This window comes from Prosopis cineraria, unplaced genomic scaffold, assembly GCF_029017545.1.
Source record: "Prosopis cineraria cultivar Desert tree isolate PC_DT_omini unplaced genomic scaffold, ASM2901754v1 PC9, whole genome shotgun sequence".
NCBI lineage: Eukaryota > Viridiplantae > Streptophyta > Magnoliopsida > Fabales > Fabaceae > Prosopis > Prosopis cineraria.
Window position 1 is genome coordinate 29,224,627 of NW_026555340.1, and position 24,252 is coordinate 29,248,878.

Consider the following 24,252-nt stretch of genomic DNA (forward strand, 5'->3'; position numbering starts at 1 on the left):
ATTAATTCATTTAAGTTTTAGGTCATTTTATACTAAAAAATTATATATTTGAGTCATATATGTCATTTAAGTATTGAAAAATTTTAAAAATAAAATAATTAATTTTAAAGTAAAAAATTAATTAAAATGATTTTAAAAATAAAATCTGAGTATTTGGGCAGCCTGAAGCCTGAGAAAATTTGCATTAAACTTAGCTATTCAAGCTTTTTAAGAAGTCAAGCCTATTCGAGTTCAGGCCACGCCTGAATAAGCCTGACCCATCAGAATTTCTAGCTTAGCTGGAGCTAATCAAAATAAAATCTTGAAATATAATTAGATTTTATAGGGCCCTAACCCTTTAAAGATCGGCCCTAATTCATACCTTTAGGTGCCAAAAATGTTTCAACAGTCTATCTTACCTGAATTATATTTGATGACTCCATTGAAAAACTTTGTCTGTTTAAAAATATAAGGTTTTTTTAACCAAATTTCACCTCCTTGTAAACTAGTTATTTATCTTCAAGTTAACTCTATATTTTTATATTTACTTTTATTTAATAAGATATTTCATCATAAAATAGATATAAAGTAATTTATTCTATACTTTTGCAAAAAGGTAATGATTATAATTTAAAAGACTATAAATACTTTATATTTTTCAACATTTAATTTCTTAAAAAATGTTTTATATTTTTTTAACTGAGGGAGTATATTGTACCAAGTTTGTGATCTATTATACTGTTCTGGGGGTGTTCACGGGACAGGAGGGGAATGGGACACCTCCATCCCATGGCCCATCCTGAAAAATGATCGGACTCAATTTTTATCTCATGTCCCGTCCCTAAAAGAGTCGAGATGAGATTGGGACGGGACCGGGATGTCCCGAGTCATGGCGAACCTAATTAAATTTTATAATTCAGTTACAAAAGATCTTTCAACATAAATCAAATACTACAAATAAAAAGCAAATTATAAAAAGTACCATCTAAAATGCTAACTTCTTTAAATCATATACTTAACACAAAGCCTTAAATTGATCACATAATGTAAATAAAAACTTATTTTCTTTAAAGGTAATACCTCATTGCTAATGTAGATAAACCCAGATAAGCATAGACTAAGATAATAAAACTCAGCTACAGCAATATAGGCAACAACAATCAAGCATAAACTCAAATAAAGAAGGTCTTTGTCGTTTGATTAACATGTTAATTTTATACATACATCATGTCCTACCCCAGCTTGTATTTTGTTCACAATAATTATGCATCCATCTGTTTATTAGCTATATTATATATAACGAGGGCTATGTACATGTGCACCATCTACTCCTATATATAATATATTATATGTCTTACCTTCATCCATATTCATTGCTAGCTTTTAAGATTCACTTTAATTTAATTTTCATATAAACTGCGCTACTACATATCAACCATAAAACCATAAATACACAAGAGGCAGCCTAATTAATTATAAATGTGTGTGTGTGTGTGTGTGTGTGTCTTATAATATATTCTTGATGGGATGGAATGATCATATTAAGTGGAGTGATTCCGGGAGATTAAGAGAATATATGGGAATTAAGAGAGTGGGTGCACGCAAACAATTAAATATCAAATGACAAAGATCTTGTGTGGGCAATACATAAATAGAATGAGTGCAGGCAAGCTGAGTTTATGCCTTTTAAGTTCATTAAACATGGGTTCAGCTTTATAATAATATAAAAAAAGGAGGTTGGGCCACGAAACAGACCTGCAACTTGTAGGGGTGACGAACGAAAATGAAAGCTAGACCAAGAAGGAAAGGGATTTGAGGCAGAGATGAAAAGGAGGCGTCACGCCAATAGCCCCAATCGTGAAGAGGAGCTAAGGTATAGAGGAGAAGAACTTAAGACTGTGAAGACTAGAACTGTGACTCGCTTGACTGATGTAGGTACCGATGGCATGGGTGGTTGCTTGACTCGCGTCTTGTGTGAAGCCATGGTGGAATTGTGAAAACTGGAACTCTTAAACTGGAAGGAAAGTGATGCAGCTGTGCCCATCAATAAGGTAAAGTAATGGGGAAAGTGAGAGTGTGGGAATATGATTATTAAATTTGAAGGTTAAGGGCTAAGGCTGCAAGATAATGATATGTACAATTTCAAAAAAAAAACTATTATAAACGAGATAGGACGGGACGTCTCGATAGTAAGCCCGAGTCCCATCCCGTTCCTTTTTTTGTCCCGTCCTATAAAAGTCTCATCCTGATTTTTTTCAGGTCGGGATTGACCCGTCCCAATATGATCGAGACATATCAAGATGAGTTGGGCCGATCAGGACAGGTCTATCTTAAACACCCCTATACTGTTCTATGGTCGAAAAAGATCTATTCTGTTCCCAAAATCGGGTCTATAATTTGAAAAAACTAAAAGGAAAAAAAAAGTTGTTGAGCCACTAATATTGATCCTTGTCTGGGCAATAACAATTGCATCACACACTTATCCCAAAAAGAAAAATATTGGAACACACATTTATTTTTCCTAACTTACTTATTGCAAGACAATTTAGGGTGTTGAAAACCAATTCAAATAGATTATTTTATATTAAATTAAACTGATCAAAATTAATTATAAATAAGGTTTTTTTTTTAAAAAAGCAAACACAATCATTTTGGTTTGGTTCATAATTTTGCTTCTTTGAAACTTAAACTAAACTTTATTATATTTATTTTATATATTTTTATAAATTTTCTAAATTTTTCTCTATCATTAATTTAATTATTTGTATATTACTAGTAAAAAAAATCTGCTAAAATTAGCTAAATATAATCTACAATTGTTTTTGATAATTTTTTAAAAAAATTTGCAATCAATAATTTCAGAGATAAATAGATGACATACTAGTTTTTAATAGACGGATTTGCCAATTGATTGTTAAAAAATATTCTTTTAGCTTTGAGAATTTTTTTTTGGTTAAAAATAATAATTAATAATTAAAAGTCACCAACGAGATGAAGGAGCAAAGAATGAGGGATGATTTAAAAAATGTGTAATAAATACTTATTAAAATATATAATTTTTTAAATATATAATTTTGCTTATATAAAAAAATAAATAAAAAAATGATAGTTTTTCTTATAAATAAAAGCGGAGTAATATGTATATCTATTAATTATGAAAAATATCATATAAAAAATTTTAAACTTAGTTTAAACCTAAATCAAATTAAATCAAACTACTCAAAAATTAAACCAAACTGATTATGAAAGAATTAACTAGATTTCAAGTTTTGGTGAACATATTGATTTAGTTCAGTTTTGTTTTTTCCTAAATCAAATCAAATCTTATAGGTAATAGTTTGAATTATTAGATCACACTAAATGGGCTGACCTTTGGAAATACGATATAAAAGCGAGAGAAGTTAAGTTGGTCCATTTGATGAGTCGGGATTCTTTGACACCGTAACTCTGCTTAGTTTTTTTTTTTTTTTAAAAAAAAAAACTCCATGACTCTATGAATGAACAGTGGTGTATAGAGGAAAGACTCGAAGTCCAGTGATTTTAGCCAATGGAGCCAGTGGACCTATCATTTAGGTCACAATGTCGATGCACAAGAACTCAGCGTCTCCAGATAGGTTATGATGATTAATATGATATAATCATGAATTCCTTATTCGTCTCATAAACTTGTTTGGCGAGACAGTAAGCATATTAATTGATTTTTCTGGCTAGTTAATTCTTATTAAAAAAAAAACAGTGCCTTATGAATAACGGTGAGATTTGACGAATACAAATTGCACTGCATTGGATTATATTATATCCATTGTATTTGTATGATATTCCTTGCAAAACATAAAAAATCAATCAACTGTCTTAGAATATACCTGTGCAACACTGGAGCCGCGCAAACATTCCTGGAGTACTTATGTTTGCGTTACTTTGTGACTTTTTTTTTAGCAAAAGGGTCTGCAATTTTATTAAAATAAATTGTATTAGAAAATAGTGACAGCGATGCAATTGCAATTGCAACGATCCATAAATATAGTCAACGAGAATCTCCGAAATCTAAATTTTGACGGTACTCAGAAGTTGTCACCACCGGATCTCCAGCGCAGGGATCCACGGTCACAACAGACGAGTTAAGGAGAGTGTGATCCGGAAAGGAAGTGTAGCTGTGGACATTGGCTTGTCTTCCCATCAGCCCTGTGTTGTTGAGTGCAGGCAAATTTACAGTCTCGGGTACTTTTGTCTCCTACAACTGATAGAACTACTCTGTGGAAATTGAAATAATTCACAGGCTCCTTCTTACTTTGTGCGATAGCTACCTACTCGGAGGTGATAAAAGTTACCGAAGCTTAGATGATTTTGCCGAAATTCTATTTGGCATTCTTAAAAATTCGATAAGTTTCAATAAAATTCTTGGATTCTTGCCGGCTTCTGGGATCTGTTAATTTTCGTGAAGGGAAATTTTAAAGCCAACGCATTTAGAAGGAGTTAGACTTTAAGAGTTAAGATTTTGTGGCTCGCTGGTATTATTATTATTATTATTTTTGGTTGATGGAATTCCTGCAATCCCCTTCAAAAGTTAAGAAATTTACCAAACATAGATGGGTGTTGATGATTGGTGCTGTTATTTTTCTCGTGATGCTGCTGGTACTGGGTATTTATCTGGAACTAGATCGCAGAAAAGCTAGGACTGTATTCAAGGGGTCGTTTTACACCGTGGTCGTTGATTGTGGAAGCACGGGAACGCGGGTGAATGTATACGAGTGGACTGTGGGTAGTGTAAGCGCTATTGACTTGCCCGTTTTGTTGCATTCTTATCCTGATAATACAACACGGAGTTCCCTCTGGAAAAGCTCCTGTCAGTACCACTGCATGCAAACTGAGCCAGGGCTGGACAAATTTGTTAATGATTCATTAGGTGTAAAAGAATCTCTGGAGCCATTGATTACATGGGCAGAGAAGCTGGTTCCACATGAAAGGCATAGAGACACCCCTATTTTTGTTCTAGCAACTGCTGGGCTAAGGAGGCTGGCGAGTAGTGATGCTGAGCAAGTTTTGGGAGATGTGGAGGCTGTTGTGAAGGATCACTCTTTTATGTATAGGAGGAGTTGGATTAGAGTTCTGAGTGGAAGTGAAGAAGCATATTATGGTTGGGTTGCTTTGAACTACAAAATGGGGAGCTTTACTGATTATCCTAGGTCTCCCACCTTGGGACTTCTTGATTTAGGTGGTTCTTCCTTGCAGATTGTGATGGAGGTAGGTGACACAAATGATGACATACACACTTTGAGATCGAAGCTCAATTCAATTGAACATCAGATTATCGCATACTCTTTGCCAGCATTTGGCTTAAATGAAGCATTTGACAGGACTGTCTATATGCTCACAAATAATCAAAGTAGAGAGAAAACTGGGGTTAGCTTTGAAATCAGACATCCTTGTCTCAGATCTAATTTTTTGCAGAACTACACCTGCTATTCTTGCACTGGTTATCAGAAAAATCATAGTAATCTCCAAAAAGATGAGCTTTCTTCTTTGCGTGTTATTGGAGAACCTGATTGGGGACGGTGCAAAGATCTTGCAATTACTGCTGCTTTAAACTTGAGTGATTTGAGTGCACCGCATTCAACATTTGGTAAGAAATGCCAACTAGTAGTTCTTTTATCCTATTCTGAATATTAGACGCATATTCATTGGTAAAGCCTGATGAATCCCCTCTCGTTATCCACTGCACATATGGGCGAACTGAAAACTGTATAGTTTTCTAAATATAGTGAATATAGTAAATTAAGTTACTTGTATCATCAGTTAAGAATTGTGGAGTTTGATTGTTGTGCCTGAGGTCCTTTATCATTAATTTATCTTCCCTGTGTACTCCTTGCTCCCCCCTGCCAAGTTGATAAATGATGCGCCCCCCCCCCCAAAAAAAAAAACAAGAAGAAAAAAAAAAAGCTGGTTTATGTATTCACTTACGCGCTCAATATGCGTCATGCAGGCTCTGGTACATATAATTTAACAGCCGTTGCTCACCCAACAAGGCGCTTCCATGCTTTATCTGGTTTCTTTCTTGTGTACAACAAATTAAATTTGAGCCCAAGATCCAACTTAACAAAGGTTTGGGAATCAGGCAAGCACATATGCTCTACGTTATGGGGTGGCTTGAGCAGTATCTCTGACAGTCCAAATTATGCTGGACAAACTTGTTTCCGGGTGGCTTATATGGCATCATTAATTGAATATGCTCTTCATCTTGATGATGTAGAGATAATATTTGGACCAGGTGATGTTTCCTGGACGTTAGGTGCTGCATTGGTTGAAGGAAAATTCGTTCAGTTAAATACTGCAGCCAGCAAAGTGCAGACCGTCATTTCAACTCTAAAAAATTTGGAGGTCAAGTCTTCGCCGACTTTTCTCTTCTCTATGCTTTTAATACTTTTATTAATTGTTTATTGTAGTCAAATTAAACTTCCTATGCGAAGCAGGAAGGCTTCTGCTGCTGGCATTTCTTTGCCATCTTATACTCAAGCGAGACAACTGTCTAAATTCTAATTAATTTTTGCACGAGTGTTGGTCAATGTGTTTAGTTAGTGTTCATTATTTCTTATGTATCTTTTGTGCACAAATTTCTTTTGGGAGAGTACTAATATCATAAATAATGTTGATTAAAGCAACGCGGGCTAGTTGGCTGGCTCATCAGTTTTGAAACCATAGAATGCCAGCCTCGATCCCAAAAGTTTTGGTGCCAATTGCGCATAACATATGATGCAAACTTCTTATGAGTGTACTTCTACTTTTTTTTTCTCCTGTCCAATTCTATTTGTTGTTATACTACCCGCTGCTCTTTTGATTCATATCATCTGAAGCACAATATTTGCCCACCTAAAAGTCATTTGAGTTGTATCTCAACTCTCAAGCAACTTTCAAACTCTCAGGGTTTGGCTTTAGAAAAGTTGAAAGAAGTTGAAAGTGTCCTGGGTTATGCTATACAATATCTATATATTGTTAATGATTCAGTTTTTGGATAATCTTATGATTCTGCAATTACTTGCCCTGCTTATACATTGGTCTTCTCTCTAGACGTCTATAAAAAGGTTCTTCATCTGAAATGCTATGGAGAAGGTCCCGTAATACATTTGATAACGTCTTTTTCTGCAGGAACACAACTGCTATCACTATATATATATATATATATATCAGATCTTTCTTTTCCTCATAGTTTTTCTTGGTAATTTTTGGGCTGCCAGGATGGATCCTGGGATTTTGGAGGACAGCTTTCATTGAGTGTTGAGTGTTGAGTGTTGACACTTGTTCTTTTTAAACCAGTGAAGGTTAGCTTTAAAGCAACGTCATGCAGCAGAGAAAGAGAAACAGCAACTTTTTTCTTCTTGTTGAAGATAAGTTATATTATATTGGTTATATAATGTGAAACATTAAGGGGGAAGGGAAAGGGAAAGAAAGAAAAAGGAGGGAGGAGGCTGAGAAAATGCTCGACTTTATTCAAAATTCAATTAATCAAAGGTCTGTTTATCATGAGAAACTTCAGGATTATTTATATAAATCTAATTAAATAGTAAAAATATAAAATAATCTAAGCCCTAACTAAAAATATCATCCTTATAAATAGGAAAATATCTTATTCTCACAAAATATAACTAAATTCTAAAATAATCTTAGATAATCTAAAGCCTAATTTTTCAGCAATAAATCCTAATTAACCTAAAGGACATAATAAATATCCATTTTCAGATAAAATATCCTAAAACAAAGAATACCCAATAAAATAATCATAAATATCTAAAATAACCTTAGTTATCTCTAAATCCATATTCCATATTTTAATTCAAATAAAAGAAGCACCATTTTACCTATGCTTGATTTTTTGTTCTTCCGAGGAGGCACCTTGCATGCTCCTTGTTGGACATTACCGTATCAACCATTACAATTTATGTTTATATAACATGGAATTAGATATGCCTAAGGATTATATAAATTAAGGGAAAAATTTATATGCTTGATCTTATAGATTTAAGGTGATTGTTTTCAATTAAATTAAAACATGTGAATTTTTTATAGCTTATTTATTCTATCACAAATTCTTGTTATTAACACTTTCTTGTATTTTAATTTTTAAGATCAAAAAATGATGTTTTCCTCATTTCATAGTCATTACTAGCATGGTCATTGCCTGGCAACTACCATATCGGTTACCATTGCCCTTATTTCTATTTCCCCTTTTGTCGCTGTCATGGTACTACCATAATCAGTCGTGACTACTATTGTTCGATCAGGTGCGGTTACGACCTTTATGATGATTCATTGAATACAAATTCATTTATTGTAACCTAAAATATATTAAAATGTTTTTCTCATGGTAAGAAAACATGTGTCCTTCGTGGGCTTTTCTTATATAATAATTCTGGAAGCACTGCGGCTGGCATGGTGAATGCTGGCTATTATAATAATAAGAATAAGAATAAATCTCCAGTAGAAAATATCAAATGGATGAAGATAATCAAACAAATCTTTTTTGTAACTTTGTTATTTAAACAAAATGACGGGCTTTGAGAGAATTGCGGAAGCCACCACCAAACTTCTAGCGCACTGTTCTGCTTTTTAATTGAGTTGTCACTGTCTCACGTTCATGGTTTCCTATCGGTGGTTTTCGATGAGATTTAGTGAGATCAATGTTGAACGAGGATGGGAGGCTAGAAAACGCTGTGAAAATGTTGGAAAAAAGAATCGACTCTGATTTGGATGTTAAAGGCCAAAGTCAAAAATGGTGAACGAATTTATGCTTCTGGAAAGTAGACTCAGCAGAGGATTTTTGCATTTCGTTTAAGCCACTACATCGTTAAGCTGTAGAAATTAGAAATGAGGTCCAAACAATGTGTTCCTAGTGCTATTTAACTGAATCATATTTGAACATTGTCATATCCAATTGGGAGTGGCTATCTCAAAGGCATTTTCTACATTCATACGGACTCAAGTCTAAAACTTCATTCTTAAACAGCCATAATCACTTTCACTAGGATCAATACCTGTTTGTAGTAACTTGTAATTTTAACATTGATGTAACTTGAATAACTGGTTTTTTTTCCACATCAGGAAAGCATAACTTCCGCCATTTTGAATCCTTGTCAATATATGCGGCAGGAAAATTGAGAAACGCATCTTTAGACGATCTTTTGACACCATAAACTCTGAAGTGCTCATGACTTGCATAAGAATATAGTGTATGCTATATAGCTTGAGATTCTCCTAACCTTTCTGCAATTCCCTTGTTTTCTCTGGCTCTTGTAGACTCATTCACTCAGTATTACTATGCTATTTAATGACACAAACTGTTTCTTACCTTCTCATAATTGTTGCATTTTGAGCTTCTACTTTACTGGCTTCTGAACTGCCCCCTTTTTCTTTTTTGTTGACCATGGTTTCAGAACTCTTCCTAGGTATTTGGAATGAATTCAAATTAGCTGCTACATTGTTGAGAGGGTGACACTTTGTCTATTTGTCTGACCATTTGTAAGTATCTTATTTTCTTGCCTTTAGCTTTAGGACGTCCTCTGATCTTTGTAGAATTGTCATTAGCCCCACCCAAAGAATCCATTTTGTTTGAACAACGACAAGCCTTTTCTTCAGAATTTCAAATTGACAATACATTTATGTGATTTAGTCTGGTGAAAAAAATTCTTCATCTAATTTTCTTTTTCAATATTCCAAAGCAGAGCCATGTACCTTGCTATTTAGCACTGTAGTCAGGCAATGTTGAACAAAGTCGAGTCCAGAAAAAAATATTCTAAAGCAACTGAAAATCATATATTCTGCTGTGCACGTAATAGAATGAGAAACCCATCAATGAGTTCTGCGTTAGGAATTTAGTGGCGTGCTTGAACTACCAGTGCTAAAAATTACCATGAATCCACTCTTTTTCAAGCTTGATTATCCGATAAGTATATCTGGTTCAACTCAGTCAAAGTAAAGTCATTAAATAAGACCATAAATGATGTCTATTTCATATTTTTCTTCAACGTATCATCATTGATTGTCGCTCTAAATAGTCAAATGTGGTGATAAAGGCCTTTTGTTAGTGCTATTAACACTCAAGTGGTTTTGTGCAGGTCCCAGAAAGTTTGTGCGCAAACATTTCAAGTTGGGTTGGTTCTAAAACAAGCCAGAATTGCTTGGTGTATCCTTTTGACATTCACAACAAACTGCACAACAAGTACATGAAGAATTTTTTTTCTTTTAAAAATGGAGAGTTGGTATTCTGGTGGGAACTAAAAAGGTTATGGACTTATCAGCTTTTTAAATCGTAAAGAATGGGAGAAGCAGTAAAAATTATTTTGAAAGACATAAAATCACATGGCTTCCACACCTTCAGCGCTGATGACCCATCACCATCTTCAACCTTCAAAATAGGCACTAAAGGCTTAGTGGCCTACCTATGTGGATCACATTCTGCACCCTCATATATTTCTGAGACTATATTCACATTCTTCTCCTATAATTGCACCATGCTTCCTACCATATTATAGTTATAAATGAATAGACACCATTCTCCTATAGTGCAAATCTTTTCACATGTGTGAGCACAGGTTTTCAATAAAACCGTATCAACCCTCACTTGGTAAACAGGACAAGTTCCCTTTAAACGTAGCAATATTTAAAGAAAGAAAAGGAACAAAAGGAAGGTGAAGATATAAAAATCTACTCACCTATCAGTCAGAGGTTCATTGCACATCTTTGAATTGTTCAGTATTCAGATTTTGTATACTCTCTCTTATGGGAAATATTGGAAAAGTAAGGTGAGGGGCTTTTTTTTTTTCCTTGTATTTTATATAATACAACATGAGTTATTACCATCTTTTAATTCTTGATCTGTGGAAAACCCAACTAGAAGAGGATTATATTTATGAGTTGATGTGTTGCTTTCTTTGGTTTATGCTGATATGGGTTGATGGTTTCATTAAAGTAAATGAATACTGTAAGGGATCCATTTATTCATTGTTTTGGGGAAAAACAAGAACAATCAAAGCAATTGTGACTGCCATTCTCAAGGGTCCAGTGCCCATTGTCATAAATATGAGCCCCACTTTCTGATTTCTAATTTTAAGTGTTACTATTTTCTTTCACATATCTGTGATTCATTGTTTTTGAAACTGCAGAGATGCTGATTCCTTTTAAAAGCACGCCCAGCTGTGTCAGCCTTTTAAGAACATGATTTTTATATAGCTAATGCCATAAAATCACACTGCCTTTATGAAATGAACAGATCTATCACTCCTGGGAATTCAATCACATTCAAAATTAATCTCTTGGATTGATGTGGGTTTTCACCGTGGACCAATGTCCATGCTCAGGACAGAAAAAGCTTTTATTTTCTCTCTTAGGTTTGGAGAGAGAGTGAGTGGGAGTTTGTGAAAAGAAGAGAGAAATAAAAGAATAGCCAGCTAGCCAAGGAGACGAACTGTGATATCAATGGAGGACGAAGAGGGCCCATACTTTTATGCTTCACAATTTCACAAAAACTATATGGCTTGGTGGCCAACTCACACCCCAAGAGTAACTTTAATAGATTTCTAGATAGGAATATATCTTTCTAAACCCCATTTTGTCCATTTAATTATACATCAAAACGTTCTCTGGTAACATGCTTCCCTCTTTGGCTTGTAACTTGTGGATCATTCTTATCCTCTGAATATGGTAGTTGTTATTTTTATTTTATTAATTTTCCCCCTTTTCTTTTACTGAAGAAGCGTGCCAATGATAATAAATTTGTGGTGGTTACTCGGCGACATGTAACATTACAAGAAGTAGATAGAACTAAGGTTTTGGAATTGCCACATCAAATTTATGAATCCTACCATTGCATTAAAGATTTCTACTTTTATTCCTTACAGAGTTTGGCAAGAGAGTGTTAATTTCAGCTATCAAGAAACAACTAACAGGCCTACAGGTGGGCGTCTCATAGCATTCATGAAACGTCGGCACATGCAACCATTAACACGCTCAAACATCTGCCTTAAAATCTTCACACGGACCACTTAAATAAGTGAAGACTTTGAGGTCATTTGGTTTGCCTAAAGATGAGATTTTTTTTAAAAAAAGGGTGAAATGGAAAATTAGAGCTTGTTTGTTTTCTATTTTTAAAAATTATTTTTAAAAAAATAAAAAATTTAAAAACCTATTTGGTTAAGTATTTTTTATTTAATTATTTTTTTCACTTTTTATTTTTAAAAATAAAAAATAGAAACAACTTGAAATTATTTTATTTTTATTTTTCTTATTTTTAAAATATATTATATTTAATTATTGTAAATTATAGTTACTTTGATCAATTTATGTAATAGATCACCATTATTAACTGTAACTATCACTATCAGTCTATTTTTTAAATTTTAAAATTATTTTTAAATTAACATAAACAAACAAATTTGTATTTTATTTTGTTTTAAAAAAATAATTTTAAAAATTACGTTACAAAATAATTTTTAAAATAAAAAAACTAAATAGACCCTTAGTAATCATATAAGCCACGCGCATGCTATTTTTTAATAGGTTAGAGATAACTGTTGTGGTTTCAATTCATTGAATGAACACGGACCAACCCAGCAGAATTACCAAAACGGATAATTTTTAACCAAAAAAATTGATCTAATTAATAAGCATTTAATCATAACTTATAAGATGGTAAGTTCAAATCTTGCTATTAATATAAAGACTTTATTAGTCGATATGATTTATAAATACTTTTATAAATATTTTTTAAATTTAAAGACATACTCTGTTTTTGGTGAGTCTCTATGAACTAACTTACCAAAAATTTTATTAAAATAAAAGGCTGAAAATTTTCAAACAAGAAGAAGCAACCACATCATTATCTAAATCAGGTTCATAGAGTCTACCGGAGAGAAGATAATAAAACCCCTTTTGATAATTAATCAACCACATTATCCACATAGTCAAAAATAACAGGCACACCAACAGGAATTTATGATTGTGTTCTCATCATGATGCCCTATTGGATATAATAATTAGGCATGGCCCATAAAATTTTTTTGGCTGTCTAGTGTGTCCATTTTATTCCACTTTACAGTTGAGCTATCTCTATTGGGCTGTGTCATTTATATTTGGCCGTATTTATTGCAATAAATATACGAAGCAGTGAAATTTCAAGGCTTACATTAGCTGGTGAGACAAGATTCCCAAGTTCAAGTAGATATAAATAGGAGGAACTGTGCACACTAGATTTCAGAGGCTTAGTGAATTTGGATTGAACAGTAAAAAATTGAAAATTAAAAGTTACGTGAAATTTATCAGAAGTGATTTAGTGTGGTAACTGGATTGAACAGTAAAAAAGATGATTTTTTTTTTTGGAAAAAAAAAACTGGTAAGAAATTTTGATGGCTGCACAAAAGCATGTTTGTTTGAAGCTCAAATGACTGAGCATAATCTACCTTGTTAAGTCATTCTAAGGCGATTCCCAACTTCCAAGAAGAAATCGAAAAAGAGTAAAATAAAAAATGTGATTCCTGTTAAGCCGAGAGAGAGAGAATAATAAAACTAGGAAAGTACAGCCCCACCTATCCGGGGTCTATTTTATGCGCTGGTTCTTCAATTTTCATGGCGTGGGAAGCACAAAATCAAGACCACTGTTAGCTCTCTCTCCCTCTCCCTCTCCCTCTCTCTCTCTCCCTCTGTGTCTTCTGTGAGGATTTATTATAATTTGAAAACGTGAAGACAGTGAATAAAACTTGGTGTCTTCTAGGAAGCTCTTTGTGTTTTGTATGGATATGAAGGGATACTCAGGTTTCAGGACAAATCATAGGAACGAGCCATTTCTTTCAGGTCATCAACACCGAACAAGAAGGCGACAACCCCAATGCATACAAGAAAATAATGTTGCCTCACAACAAACAAGCCCCCCGAATCATTCTATGAAATTGGCTTCTTCTTCTACTTCTTCTTCGACTTGCCAAAATCCAAGCCTACCTCTGCTTCCTGCTTTTGTTGTTTTCCTTCTCCTTCTTTCCTATATCAGCCCTGTTCTGTCTCACTCTTCACTAACCAATCAAACCTTCCGACCTGGTCCTGATTGCTCAAGCTTAGGAGAATCAGAGCTCACCTCAGGAAAATCAACAAGCCTTCTGTCAAGACAATTAAGGCATTTCATTTCACATAACTGTCCTCTGCTTCACAATTATTTTTCTTTTCTAACTCTTTGAACTGTTAATCATTGATCTGGGTTTTTTATTTGCAGAGCCCAGATGGGGATTTGATAGATTGTGTTTTATCGCATCAGCAGCCAGCTTTTGACCATCCTGAGCTTAAAGGGAAGAAGCCATTGGTAAGAAAGCAAAAGGACTCTTTCTTTGAGCTCAGTGAATCCCCAGAATTCATAAGTTAAAATGCAGGCTAATATGTTTTGGTCTGAACAAAAGGTTTTAATTAATTTTAAGGATTGAATTTTATTTGAGAGACAGCGAGAGTAAGAGGGTTAAGGTTTACAGGAACCACCAGAAAGGCCAAAGGGCCGCAAAGACAATGGTGAAAATGTGACGCAGAGCTTTCAGCTATGGACTGATTCTGGGGAATCATGCCCAGAAGGAACTGTTCCTATCAGAAGAACAACAGAAGAAGACATCCTAAGAGCAAGTTCCGTTCGTAGATTTGGAAGAAAACCAAGAAGTGTACGAAGAGACTCAACTGGCTCTGGTCACGAGGTTAGTGATACACAGCAAACAGTCTTTCTTCTAGCAGTTTCATCAAATTAGGCTGCTTTCCATTTCTTTCACACTTTAATCTGCCAGAAAGAAAAGGAAAGCAGTCCCTCTTTTCTGTGTCTTCCAAACAGTGCAAGATGAATTCATAACCAACAGACATGAAGGGACACCACATGTTTAAAGTTTGCCTCCTATAAAAAGTGATACCACAATTTTTCATACATGTTATTGCAGCATGCAGTGGTTTTTGTGAATGGAGATCAATATTATGGAGCAAAGGCAAGCGTTAACGTGTGGACACCGAGGGTAACGGATCAATATGAATTCAGCTTATCACAAATATGGGTCATTGCAGGCTCCTTCGGTCATGATTTGAATACCATAGAAGCTGGTTGGCAGGCATGTCCATGCTTCCCAATATTCAATTTTTCTTTCCAATTCATAACTATTTCCTGTTAGCTTTGTGGCTAATACATGTGTTTCTTTTCCTTTTCCCAGGTGAGCCCAGAACTATATGGGGACAACTATCCTAGGTTCTTCACTTATTGGACTGTAAGACTTCTTGACTGACTTTTGCTTTGCTGCTTAGTTTCCTTGTCCACTTCTCTTTTCTCACAGGAATCTGTTATTTAACAGACAGATGCATATCAAGCCACTGGATGCTACAACTTGTTGTGCTCAGGTTTTGTGCAAACCAACAATAGAATAGCCATAGGAGCAGCAATCTCTCCAAGATCAGCTTACAATGGAAGACAGTTTGACATTGGCTTAATGGTCTGGAAGGTGACTTTCTTCTGCCTTTTCTTGGGGCTTAATCTTGATTTGAAAGTCTCTCTCTTTTTCTTTTTGTAGCTTTTAAAACCGTTATTTGTTGCGATATCTCAGAGATAGTTTGGTTTCCTTTTTTTTTTTTTAAGAAAAAGGAAGGTGAGAGTGAAAGAATAATTCGTTATATGTACCAAGAAAACAATAATTCGTTTACTTTCGCAATTTTCAACACGCTTTTGCAGTTATTAAATACTTTGTGAGATTCCTTTGCTTTCCTTGTAACGGCGACCCTCATGGGGGACTCGACTCGACTCGACTCTGCCTTTTTCTTTATTAAAGCACTAGTATTCTTCTTGCTTTGGTTCGTTTTATTCTATTTTATTTTGTTTTTCGGTGTCCAGGTCTCCTTCCTTAGTTTTGCTGTGACTGACAACCAGAAAAGAGAGAGAGAGATATTTTCATATATATATATATATATATAGCATTGAACTTATTAAATTTTCTATTACTAGAATTAATATGAAGTTACCATAAATTTGGTCAAGTATTTTTTTCATCTTTAAAATTTATATAAATTTCACTTAAAACGGAAAATAAATTATGTGAATTTTTTCAAATTTATAAAATTATATAGTTATTTCTTCAATTTTATAATTTATAAAGATATCTGCCGTCTACATTTTTAAAGCAAATAATGAAATTGGCCGCAGGATCCGAAGCACGGGCACTGGTGGCTGGAATTCGGGTCGGGTTTACTGGTAGGGTACTGGCCGGCGTACTTGTTCAGTCACCTGAGAAGCCACGCGAGCATGGTACAGTTTGGAGGGGAGATAGTGAACTCAAGATCAAGAGGGTACCACACCGGCACTCAGATGGGAAGCGGGCATTTCGCCGGAGAAGGCTTCAGAAAAGCGGCGTATTTCAGGAACTTGCAGGTCGTGGACTGGGACAACAGTCTTCTTCCCCTCACCAACATTCACCAGCTCGCCGATCACTCCAATTGCTATGATATCAGACAGGGCCGTAACAATGTCTGGGGCACTTATTTCTACTACGGCGGCCCCGGCAGAAATATCCGATGCCCTTGACCCTCACCCTCATCTTCCATACATTACTATTATTATTAAATATATATTCTTTTTTCTCTATATTTTACGAATGAATTCTCATTCCTTGCCAGCGGCTTAATTAGAGTTAGAGGCTGTTTGTTTTGATTTGATTTTCCCGTCGTCACCGTGTAAATCAGTTTGCCACCAACAGTGAAATCTGGGGATTTTGCGTGCTTTTCCTTCGTCTTTCTCTTTCATATATGCATGTAATGAAAGGCAACCATATGTTCTGCCAAAGCCTTTTTTGGCCGCAGATATTTTCAAGCTATGAATACAACTCATTTTTCATGTATTATAAAAAAAAAAAACAATTTGGATTGTTAATGCAAATTACGTGGTGAGCTTCTATATGATTAAGATAACCTCGATATGCGGCTTTTGCATGTGGGAATAACGACCAATCATGCTATAAACAAATTAAACCTCCAAGTCTTAATCCATTGAACTGAATCTTCTATCCTCTATTCTATAAGCTAGAAGGATATCAGTAGCGTAACAAGCAAACAATAGCCGCAGCAGGAGACAAAAGAAGAACGATTTGATGCAGCGAAAACCAAGAGCCATTAATGGCCACAATGGATTTCCTCACCATGCTCGTGCTTTCCGACGAGAGCCAAGAGAATTGCTTGGCTCTTTTTTTTTTAATATATATATATATACACACACAATTAATAATAATTTAAGTTGATCAAGTCAAATTGTCTTGTTTTAAATATCCAGAAACGTGGATCTTAAGCCAAATGTCGTAAAAAATGAAAAGCTGAGAGTCAGTAACATGCGAGTCATGATCGACGAGATTGTTTTATTTTCTCAAGGTGGACTGGTGGCGCGAGCTTCTATTAATGTAGCCTAGGTCAAGAGTTTACGTTGGCAATAAATTCTGTTTTCATGACGTTCAATTTACGTCGGCATAGCATCTTGCACTTTTGCCCCGCGCAGACCAACTGTTGCATACTTCGATGTCGTTCAAAAGGAATCTCAATCATGTGTTACTGTCACGTGTCATCCTCTCACTCGTGTTAACATGTTTAAGTGTGAGTTGGGTTGACATATAAAAAGTTTCGCATCTGTAAGAATTGGTTAAAAAAGAGGTAAATAAATGAAAGGAAAAATTATAAACTCAATGTCTTAAAATTTTGAATTAAATTATGATGTCATATTCCTTCATACATGTTCTTTTAGAACCATTGAGTGGTTCATTTATGTTCTCCTCTCTTCCAAAATTGCACCTCGAAAGCCCACAAGTGTTATCGAGCTAACTACTTGTAATAGACTGGTGTCTTTAAAGTGCAAGTGACCTATAAAAGTAACACCTTACATAGTTTTATATTAAAATATGATATCATTCATTTATACATGTCCTTTTGGAATTATTAAGTAGTCTAACTGTGCTTCCGCTTTGCTTTGGGGGTCCAACAACTAGTAGCATTAGAGCAACTTTACTATGTTATTAACATAAGGAAAACTAGTTTTCCTACCCGCCAATATTATTTGGGAGAATTTCAATAAAAACTATTGGACCGTACTTGTTTAAATTCAAATTTCCAAAATTTTAAAATTTCATCGCAATCCAAAAATACTGATTTGATATTAAATTTTTAAGAAAATAACAAAATTTTCTCCCATTTCAAATTGATATTAATTTTTTTTACTTCACTTGTTAATTTACTTACAGAATATTATTTATTACCTTACTCAAATTATTTTTATTTTAGGTGTTTAAATCATCTTAAAATAATTTGTTGATTTCTATACCGTATGTTATTCATTGCCAAACTTTTATTTGATTTCATTCCAAGAAATGAACAGATGAAATAAGCAATTAATATCGTTACATAAGAAAATGAATAAGCGAATAAGTTCTAATATTAATTTAAATAAAAGATAATTTTATTATTTTTTTAAAAATTAATATCAAATCAATATCATTATAATGCAGTGAAATTTAAAAATGTAAATTTTAAATTTAAATAAGATTGATTAAAAAGTTTTTATTGAAATTCTACCGTATTAATTTGTAAACGAGAGGGACGGGGCAACAAAGACGAAAAAAGGTAGGCAAAACCAAGTGCTCGCGGCAGTGGCATCCCAGTGCGACTTAAATGGCACGCAGGAATTGACGCTTCTATGCGTGAAACCGAAGCCATTAAGCGATTCCTCATTGAAGAATAAAGCACACTGACCTACAATCCTATGGCTGTTTGGTCTAAACAGATTCCTGGAACGTGTGGCAGAAGTAGTTGGGCACTTGGAGATTCTGCTGATTTCAACTGGCAAGTCTTGGAAAAAGATACTCCCGCACATCAAGCAAGAGAAAGAGCACCTCGTTGTTAGATGAGAAACTACTTCTGTCATTTACATTTTATTTTATATCATCTCAAATTCTGAGGCACAGCTCGTGATCAGCTCTGCTAGTGAATTATTGAACAAGCAACCTCTGATCCAGTAATTACTCTGAAAAATAGCGGAAGTGGACGCATCATTCACTCATTACCGTTCTTTGTTTTCCTCATCTGTACTGAGTCACCGGGGTTCATGACAGACGAAAAGTAAATGCTTTCTCTTCAAGGAATAAATGATCGTTCTGATACTGTAATAAAAAAAAAAAGCAATAAAATACTGTATTTACCCTAGAACGCTACAACTTGGGGTGCATCATGATCATGGATATAGATAAACAATACTAAATGGAGCAAACCACAGGTGGTGGGGACCCCCAGTCACCAAGGTCTCCCATCTTGTGAAAGGTAAACGTCAAAGAGGTCCCAGAGAACTCCCAGACCCCACTCCTTGGCGTGGGAGACATTCTAAACCTCCTTTACGCAGTCAAAGAAGGCGTCCAAGACAGTCTCTCTAGGTAATGATGATTCCAGAAGAAACCCTGCTTCCAAGTTTCCATATCGACAATATCCCCATCAGTATTGCACTCGATACAGCTTGGCAGTATTTGTAGTCGGGGCGAAAGTTAATCTCTATTTTAGTTTAATATGGAGGGGAAACCTGAATATACGGAAAATCTGGAAGACAATGGACCAAAAAAGGAAAATGGAGGAATTATTATGAAGGAAAAGCATGTTGTTAAAACAAAGAGACAAGTTGTTTAACACTAAATGGAGCAGAAGTGATCGTGACACTTTTAGCTCAACCTGCATGCAAGGTGAAGTGCAATTAGTTGCCGAAGCCAGGATCCTCAACAGGGCATTCAACCAGCATGTATAGCAGACAGCTCCCGAGTGTAATTGTCACCGAGTTCCCCAACAGCATTGTCTATAAGTTCAATGAGATCTTCAGGTGCGTAGATCCGAGAAGAAGAGCATGTTTGCAAAACATTAAGGCCCATCAGATAATCAACTGCAGATTTGTCAAACTCAGAAGACAAATATGGCTGCTCATGTATCGTCACAAATATTCTTCTCAAATGCGCACACAATTTAGAAAACCTAGGGTCTTCAGATATTTTCATAATGTCCAGGAAGCAGTCATGATTTCCATCCAGAGCATGCTTGCTTTTCATCTCTAATGCAACCTTCCTTACTGACCCAAGATTTAAAACTAAATGTTGAGTCATTGTCAGTGAGCTTTCAGGGGTGTTTCCATATTTTCCACTTAGATAGCAAAGCAATGCCAAGTTGGCCAGGGTAAAGCATGTTATGAAAGTAAAGAAGTCATAAAAGTTCATCCCTGTTTTAAAAGAAAAAACAGTAGAAGTCAGCTAAACCATCAAATGTACAATCCAACTGCCTGGCCTGAACATGTAATTCATCCAAGTACTCGGCTAACATACTAACTATATAGTGCACCTGTGTTAGCAAAAAGATTGCGCTGGCAGAGACCCTCAAAATCATCACATATATCCCTGATGTCCTCAATGTATTCCTTGGCCTCATTGTAGTCGCTCAAAAGCAAGTTCCACTGTCACAGCATGAAACTTCATTTAACAAAAATAATTTAATTGAATTTAATCATTAAGGTTTTTATCGAATTGGAACTAGACGGAAATGGCAAAATGACCAACTTACCACCCAAGAAAGGTTATACGCATTGAACCAGTTGTGGTTTATAGATATAGTATCCTCCTGAAAGCTTAAGGAATCATCAATCAATCAGGTCATATACCTAATATATCTGACAGAATCAGCTAACTCAGGAATCTAACATAGATCAAAATCTAAAAGTTGCTCTGAAGGTCCCCGCTTTCATGTGATCTACCATTTTTGCTCCAAGCAATATGCTGTTTATAAAATCTAATGCAACGAATCAATTAGCCATTATATTTTCCAAAATTTTACAATGTCAATACCGTCAGACACGGATCCTAATGTCGGGCAGCCTTCCAAAATCAAGTGAGAACATGATAGATGTGGCCTTATATAATAAACTTATTCAAGGAGAAAGAAAAGTAACAAACTAGGCTTAACTGGGGCACAATAGGTAGTTTATCTACTAGAACAATACTTAATCAGCCTGGTTCCATCAGAATATAAGAGCAATCTACATTGGGAATCAGAAGATACCAGATTATGAACTTGATGATACCATCCGCTGGGAACAAAAATAATTTCACCTGCTTCTTGCACGCATTCTAACCAGATAGTCTGCATGTGTAAGAAACCCATTGAAGCAAAGAAGCATAGGGATCAGGAAAATTTCTGTCAAAATTAAAACTGCAAAGTTACCTTTCCAAAGCCAGGAAACGTTGATTCACTTACTTCAGCAAAGATATCATACACGCAACTTTTCACATTCCTGAATCAGACTTGAGACATTAAAATCAAGCAAAGAAATCCATGCGTTCTTAATATAAATACGTAGCTTCAATTACATTCTTTCGTACATCATAAGATTATATAATCATTGAGGCGGCAGAAATAGGGAGTTATGGAGGGAAATCATCATTCCAGTCAGAAAGTTAGGACAAGGTGACTGGGGGAAATAAAATACAGAGGAAAATTAACTCATCTAGTAATGATTTTTCAATGGATCAGCGATTTGACCAGTGACCAAAGTGCCCAACTGCATATTTAGAAACAAAGTTCTTAACTTTTATATGGCAAAACAAATCAAGTCATGCCTATCAAATACAAGATGACTCTGAGGAGGAGCTAGAAAAAGCCATCTCTTCTTCCCGCAGACATTTGCTGACCAACTATATGATCTGAAAACGTCGGCATGAAGAGGAGTCCAAGATCCTGCTAGAAGAATAGAGAGCTAGGGGTTACTGCTGAGTAATCCATAAAACTAATCAAATGAAACTAGACCACTCTTCCAAAAGGAAATTCAGAATGATCTTGTATCAATTCATTCCGCAAAGAAATATTAAATCTCAGCAGTAAGCACAAACCTTTTACCCCCATGTAAACAAATCGATAGTCAGAGCAACATATTTCATTATTTTGTTGATAACTGTCAGGATCTGTATGCATTTTGTAGTAGTCGAGGTAGAGGTTGAGCCAATCATCATGAAAGAACAGTGGAGAGATGTATGCTAAATACTCCGGATACTCCTGACCATATTTTACAAACAACCAGAAATATGTAAGCCAGATAACAACTAACAGAATTGGCAATAAAACTACAAATCAACAGTATTGATGTGTCTTCCAACAGTATAATTTATATAACGAAGCCACACCTTTACCACGTAGGTAGTTTGCATCAGTAACAAATTGGAAATGAAATGCAATTCAAGAAACAAAGTCAAAGCTTAAAGCAGTCAAAATTCATCAGTATAAACATGTTTTGAGCTCCCAGACTATGTTGATAGCAAGTTTCATTTTAAAATAGTACCAATACAAGGTGTTTCAACCAAAAGCATCATCAATCACTGAAAGTGACAGGAAATCATAACCAGAACGCTTTTGGTGCCTATTCCCAGTAAGCTACTGATAGAGCCTGTAATTTTCCTACGACGTATATGAGGAAAACAAAGAAGATAAATGACTCAAGTGGAAACACTTTGATTGGTCCAAATGTTTATCCTTCGGTTCTACCAAGGAACAGTGATTTATGATCTTATGTTATGATTACAAATTTTTTGGCAGTATGGGCTGTAGGGATGCCATCTGTAACTATTAGTAGTCTTTTGCTGGAATGGGAGGGTAGAATGTCTTGGTGATAGAACAGTGAGGGAGAGACTGGCCTCTCGAATGCTAGAAGTGGTGAGGCCATTGTGAGTGTGCTTTATTCCGATACTGCTGTATTTCGATTAGGGGAGATAGGGTTTTGAACAGAATCAGTGAATGACTTTGTAACACTGATTCAGTTTCCTTTTGGTTTATTAATATCAAAACCTCAGGATTTTCCCTTCTTTTACTCTGTTGTTGTAATTTTGGCATTTAATACTTCAATTTTCTGGCTGGGTCTCATGAGCTACACTCCAGGCTTTCACCCTAGAGCGACTTGGAAAGTGCCTTAAAATCAGCCATAGAAGCATGAAAATCTTTGCCCGCAGTTGCATGATTAGTGATATTTGATTAATTGTACTAGTTCCTACTTCCTACATCTAGAGTCGAATTTCTTCTATGTCATGCTTAACATATCAAGTTCATTAATCATAAATCATTAATCAACAGAGGGGAAGAAATAGAAGGATGATGGCAGAAGGTCGCACGAATACCTTTACAAAGTGCCAGTCCTTCAAATACAGCACAGAGCAATGATCATTGCTAGTCTGATTTTCAGTATTAGGCTGTACTGGATAACGCTCTAGCCAACGCATGATAAAATCTGAAACACGCATCTCCTCCCTTTTCTGATCCGTGAATTCTCTAGTGCCACAATCTGCAACCTTTGTAACACGGATATTACTGAACAATAAGGTATTTAGTTTTTTTTTTTTTCTATTAACTGAAACCTATTACTATATAGTTAAAGAAAAATGAGGCACAACAGCTGGTCCTTTTTTCCTTTCCTGATCGACTAAACTTTTGAAACATAATGATCGAGAAATAAGTGAGAGAAATATTACACAAGAATTGAGATTTAAAGGTACAAGTTTGGCGATGCAGAGGGCTAACAAAACAATGTATTCCCTGCTTGAGTAAAATTTAATTTTCCGAATTGGCAAGTTTGAAGCTGAAATGCTTCCAGTAGAATGAGTTCCGAGTTCCACTCAATCAAGAGAATGCAGCGTCTCAGACTTGTTATATCATTTGCTCATATAATTCAATCTTCAGTAGTAATTAACTCCGTTCATTAAACATCCTCCAGAAAAGAGAGGGAGGCGAAGAGTAAAGAAAAAGAAAAAAAAAAAAAAACACACACACACACACACAATTTTCGTGCTTTCTGAAATGTCGGACCTTGGAGAAAGATAGATAGATACCTGAACTTTAGAACTCCCAAAAGAGGAAGAAAAAAACTTAAGGTTGGGTTGGCCATTATCGGTGACCCAGTCTCTGCAAGCCCTCCAATCGTCCATTAGTCCTGTGAGCACCACGGGCTGGTTCTTCTCCATGTATCGGTTCACAAATTCCCGATAAGTCAATTCTCTTCCATTCACCTTCTCTACGTGTCCTCCTATGTTGATATCCATGCCGGGTCTCGACCTCACTCAACACTAGAACAGTTTATAGTTTCTATGTCTTCGTCAGAGACTCAAGCTTTGGGTAGGTACTAGTTAGTCTTTTCGGGAAGGGGAAGGACAAACCAAACTTGTCTGTTTTTTGGTCATGGGCCCAAAAGAGTAA

General features: G+C 35.3%; 2 protein-coding genes and 1 pseudogene across 6 annotated transcripts; 2 read left to right on the forward strand and 1 right to left on the reverse strand.

Moving 5' to 3' along the window:
• The first annotated feature begins 3,997 nt into the window (after nt 1-3,997).
• LOC129320494 (probable apyrase 7) lies at nt 3,998-6,743 on the forward strand. The gene is made up of 2 exons (XM_054965981.1): nt 3,998-5,599; nt 5,960-6,743. Exons 1-2 carry the CDS (start codon nt 4,516-4,518, stop codon nt 6,511-6,513), a joined length of 1,638 nt encoding a protein of 545 aa, XP_054821956.1. The 5' UTR covers nt 3,998-4,515; the 3' UTR covers nt 6,514-6,743.
• Nucleotides 6,744-13,571: 6,828 nt separating this feature from the next.
• Nucleotides 13,572-16,741, forward strand: LOC129319485 (uncharacterized; annotated as a pseudogene).
• Nucleotides 16,742-19,096: 2,355 nt separating this feature from the next.
• LOC129320955 (arginine-specific demethylase JMJ20) lies at nt 19,097-24,156 on the reverse strand. Of its 5 annotated transcripts, none has more exons than XR_008595863.1 (10): nt 23,889-24,155; nt 23,181-23,351; nt 21,906-22,068; nt 21,636-21,756; nt 21,241-21,310; nt 21,079-21,159; nt 20,584-20,640; nt 20,365-20,476; nt 19,711-20,245; nt 19,097-19,581 (listed from the first exon to the last, which is right to left on the reverse strand). XR_008595863.1 is itself a non-coding variant. In XM_054966651.1 (9 exons), the coding sequence occupies exons 1-9, from the start codon at nt 24,096-24,098 to the stop codon at nt 19,767-19,769; spliced, it is 1,464 nt and encodes a 487-aa protein (XP_054822626.1). In that variant the 5' UTR covers nt 24,099-24,156; the 3' UTR covers nt 19,097-19,766. The 5 variants fall into 5 exon arrangements, 1 of the variants encoding a protein (XP_054822626.1); XR_008595864.1 differs by having other exon boundaries at nt 21,636-21,753; nt 23,889-24,154; XR_008595865.1 differs by having other exon boundaries at nt 23,181-23,344; nt 23,889-24,024.
• Nucleotides 24,157-24,252: the final 96 nt, after the last annotated feature.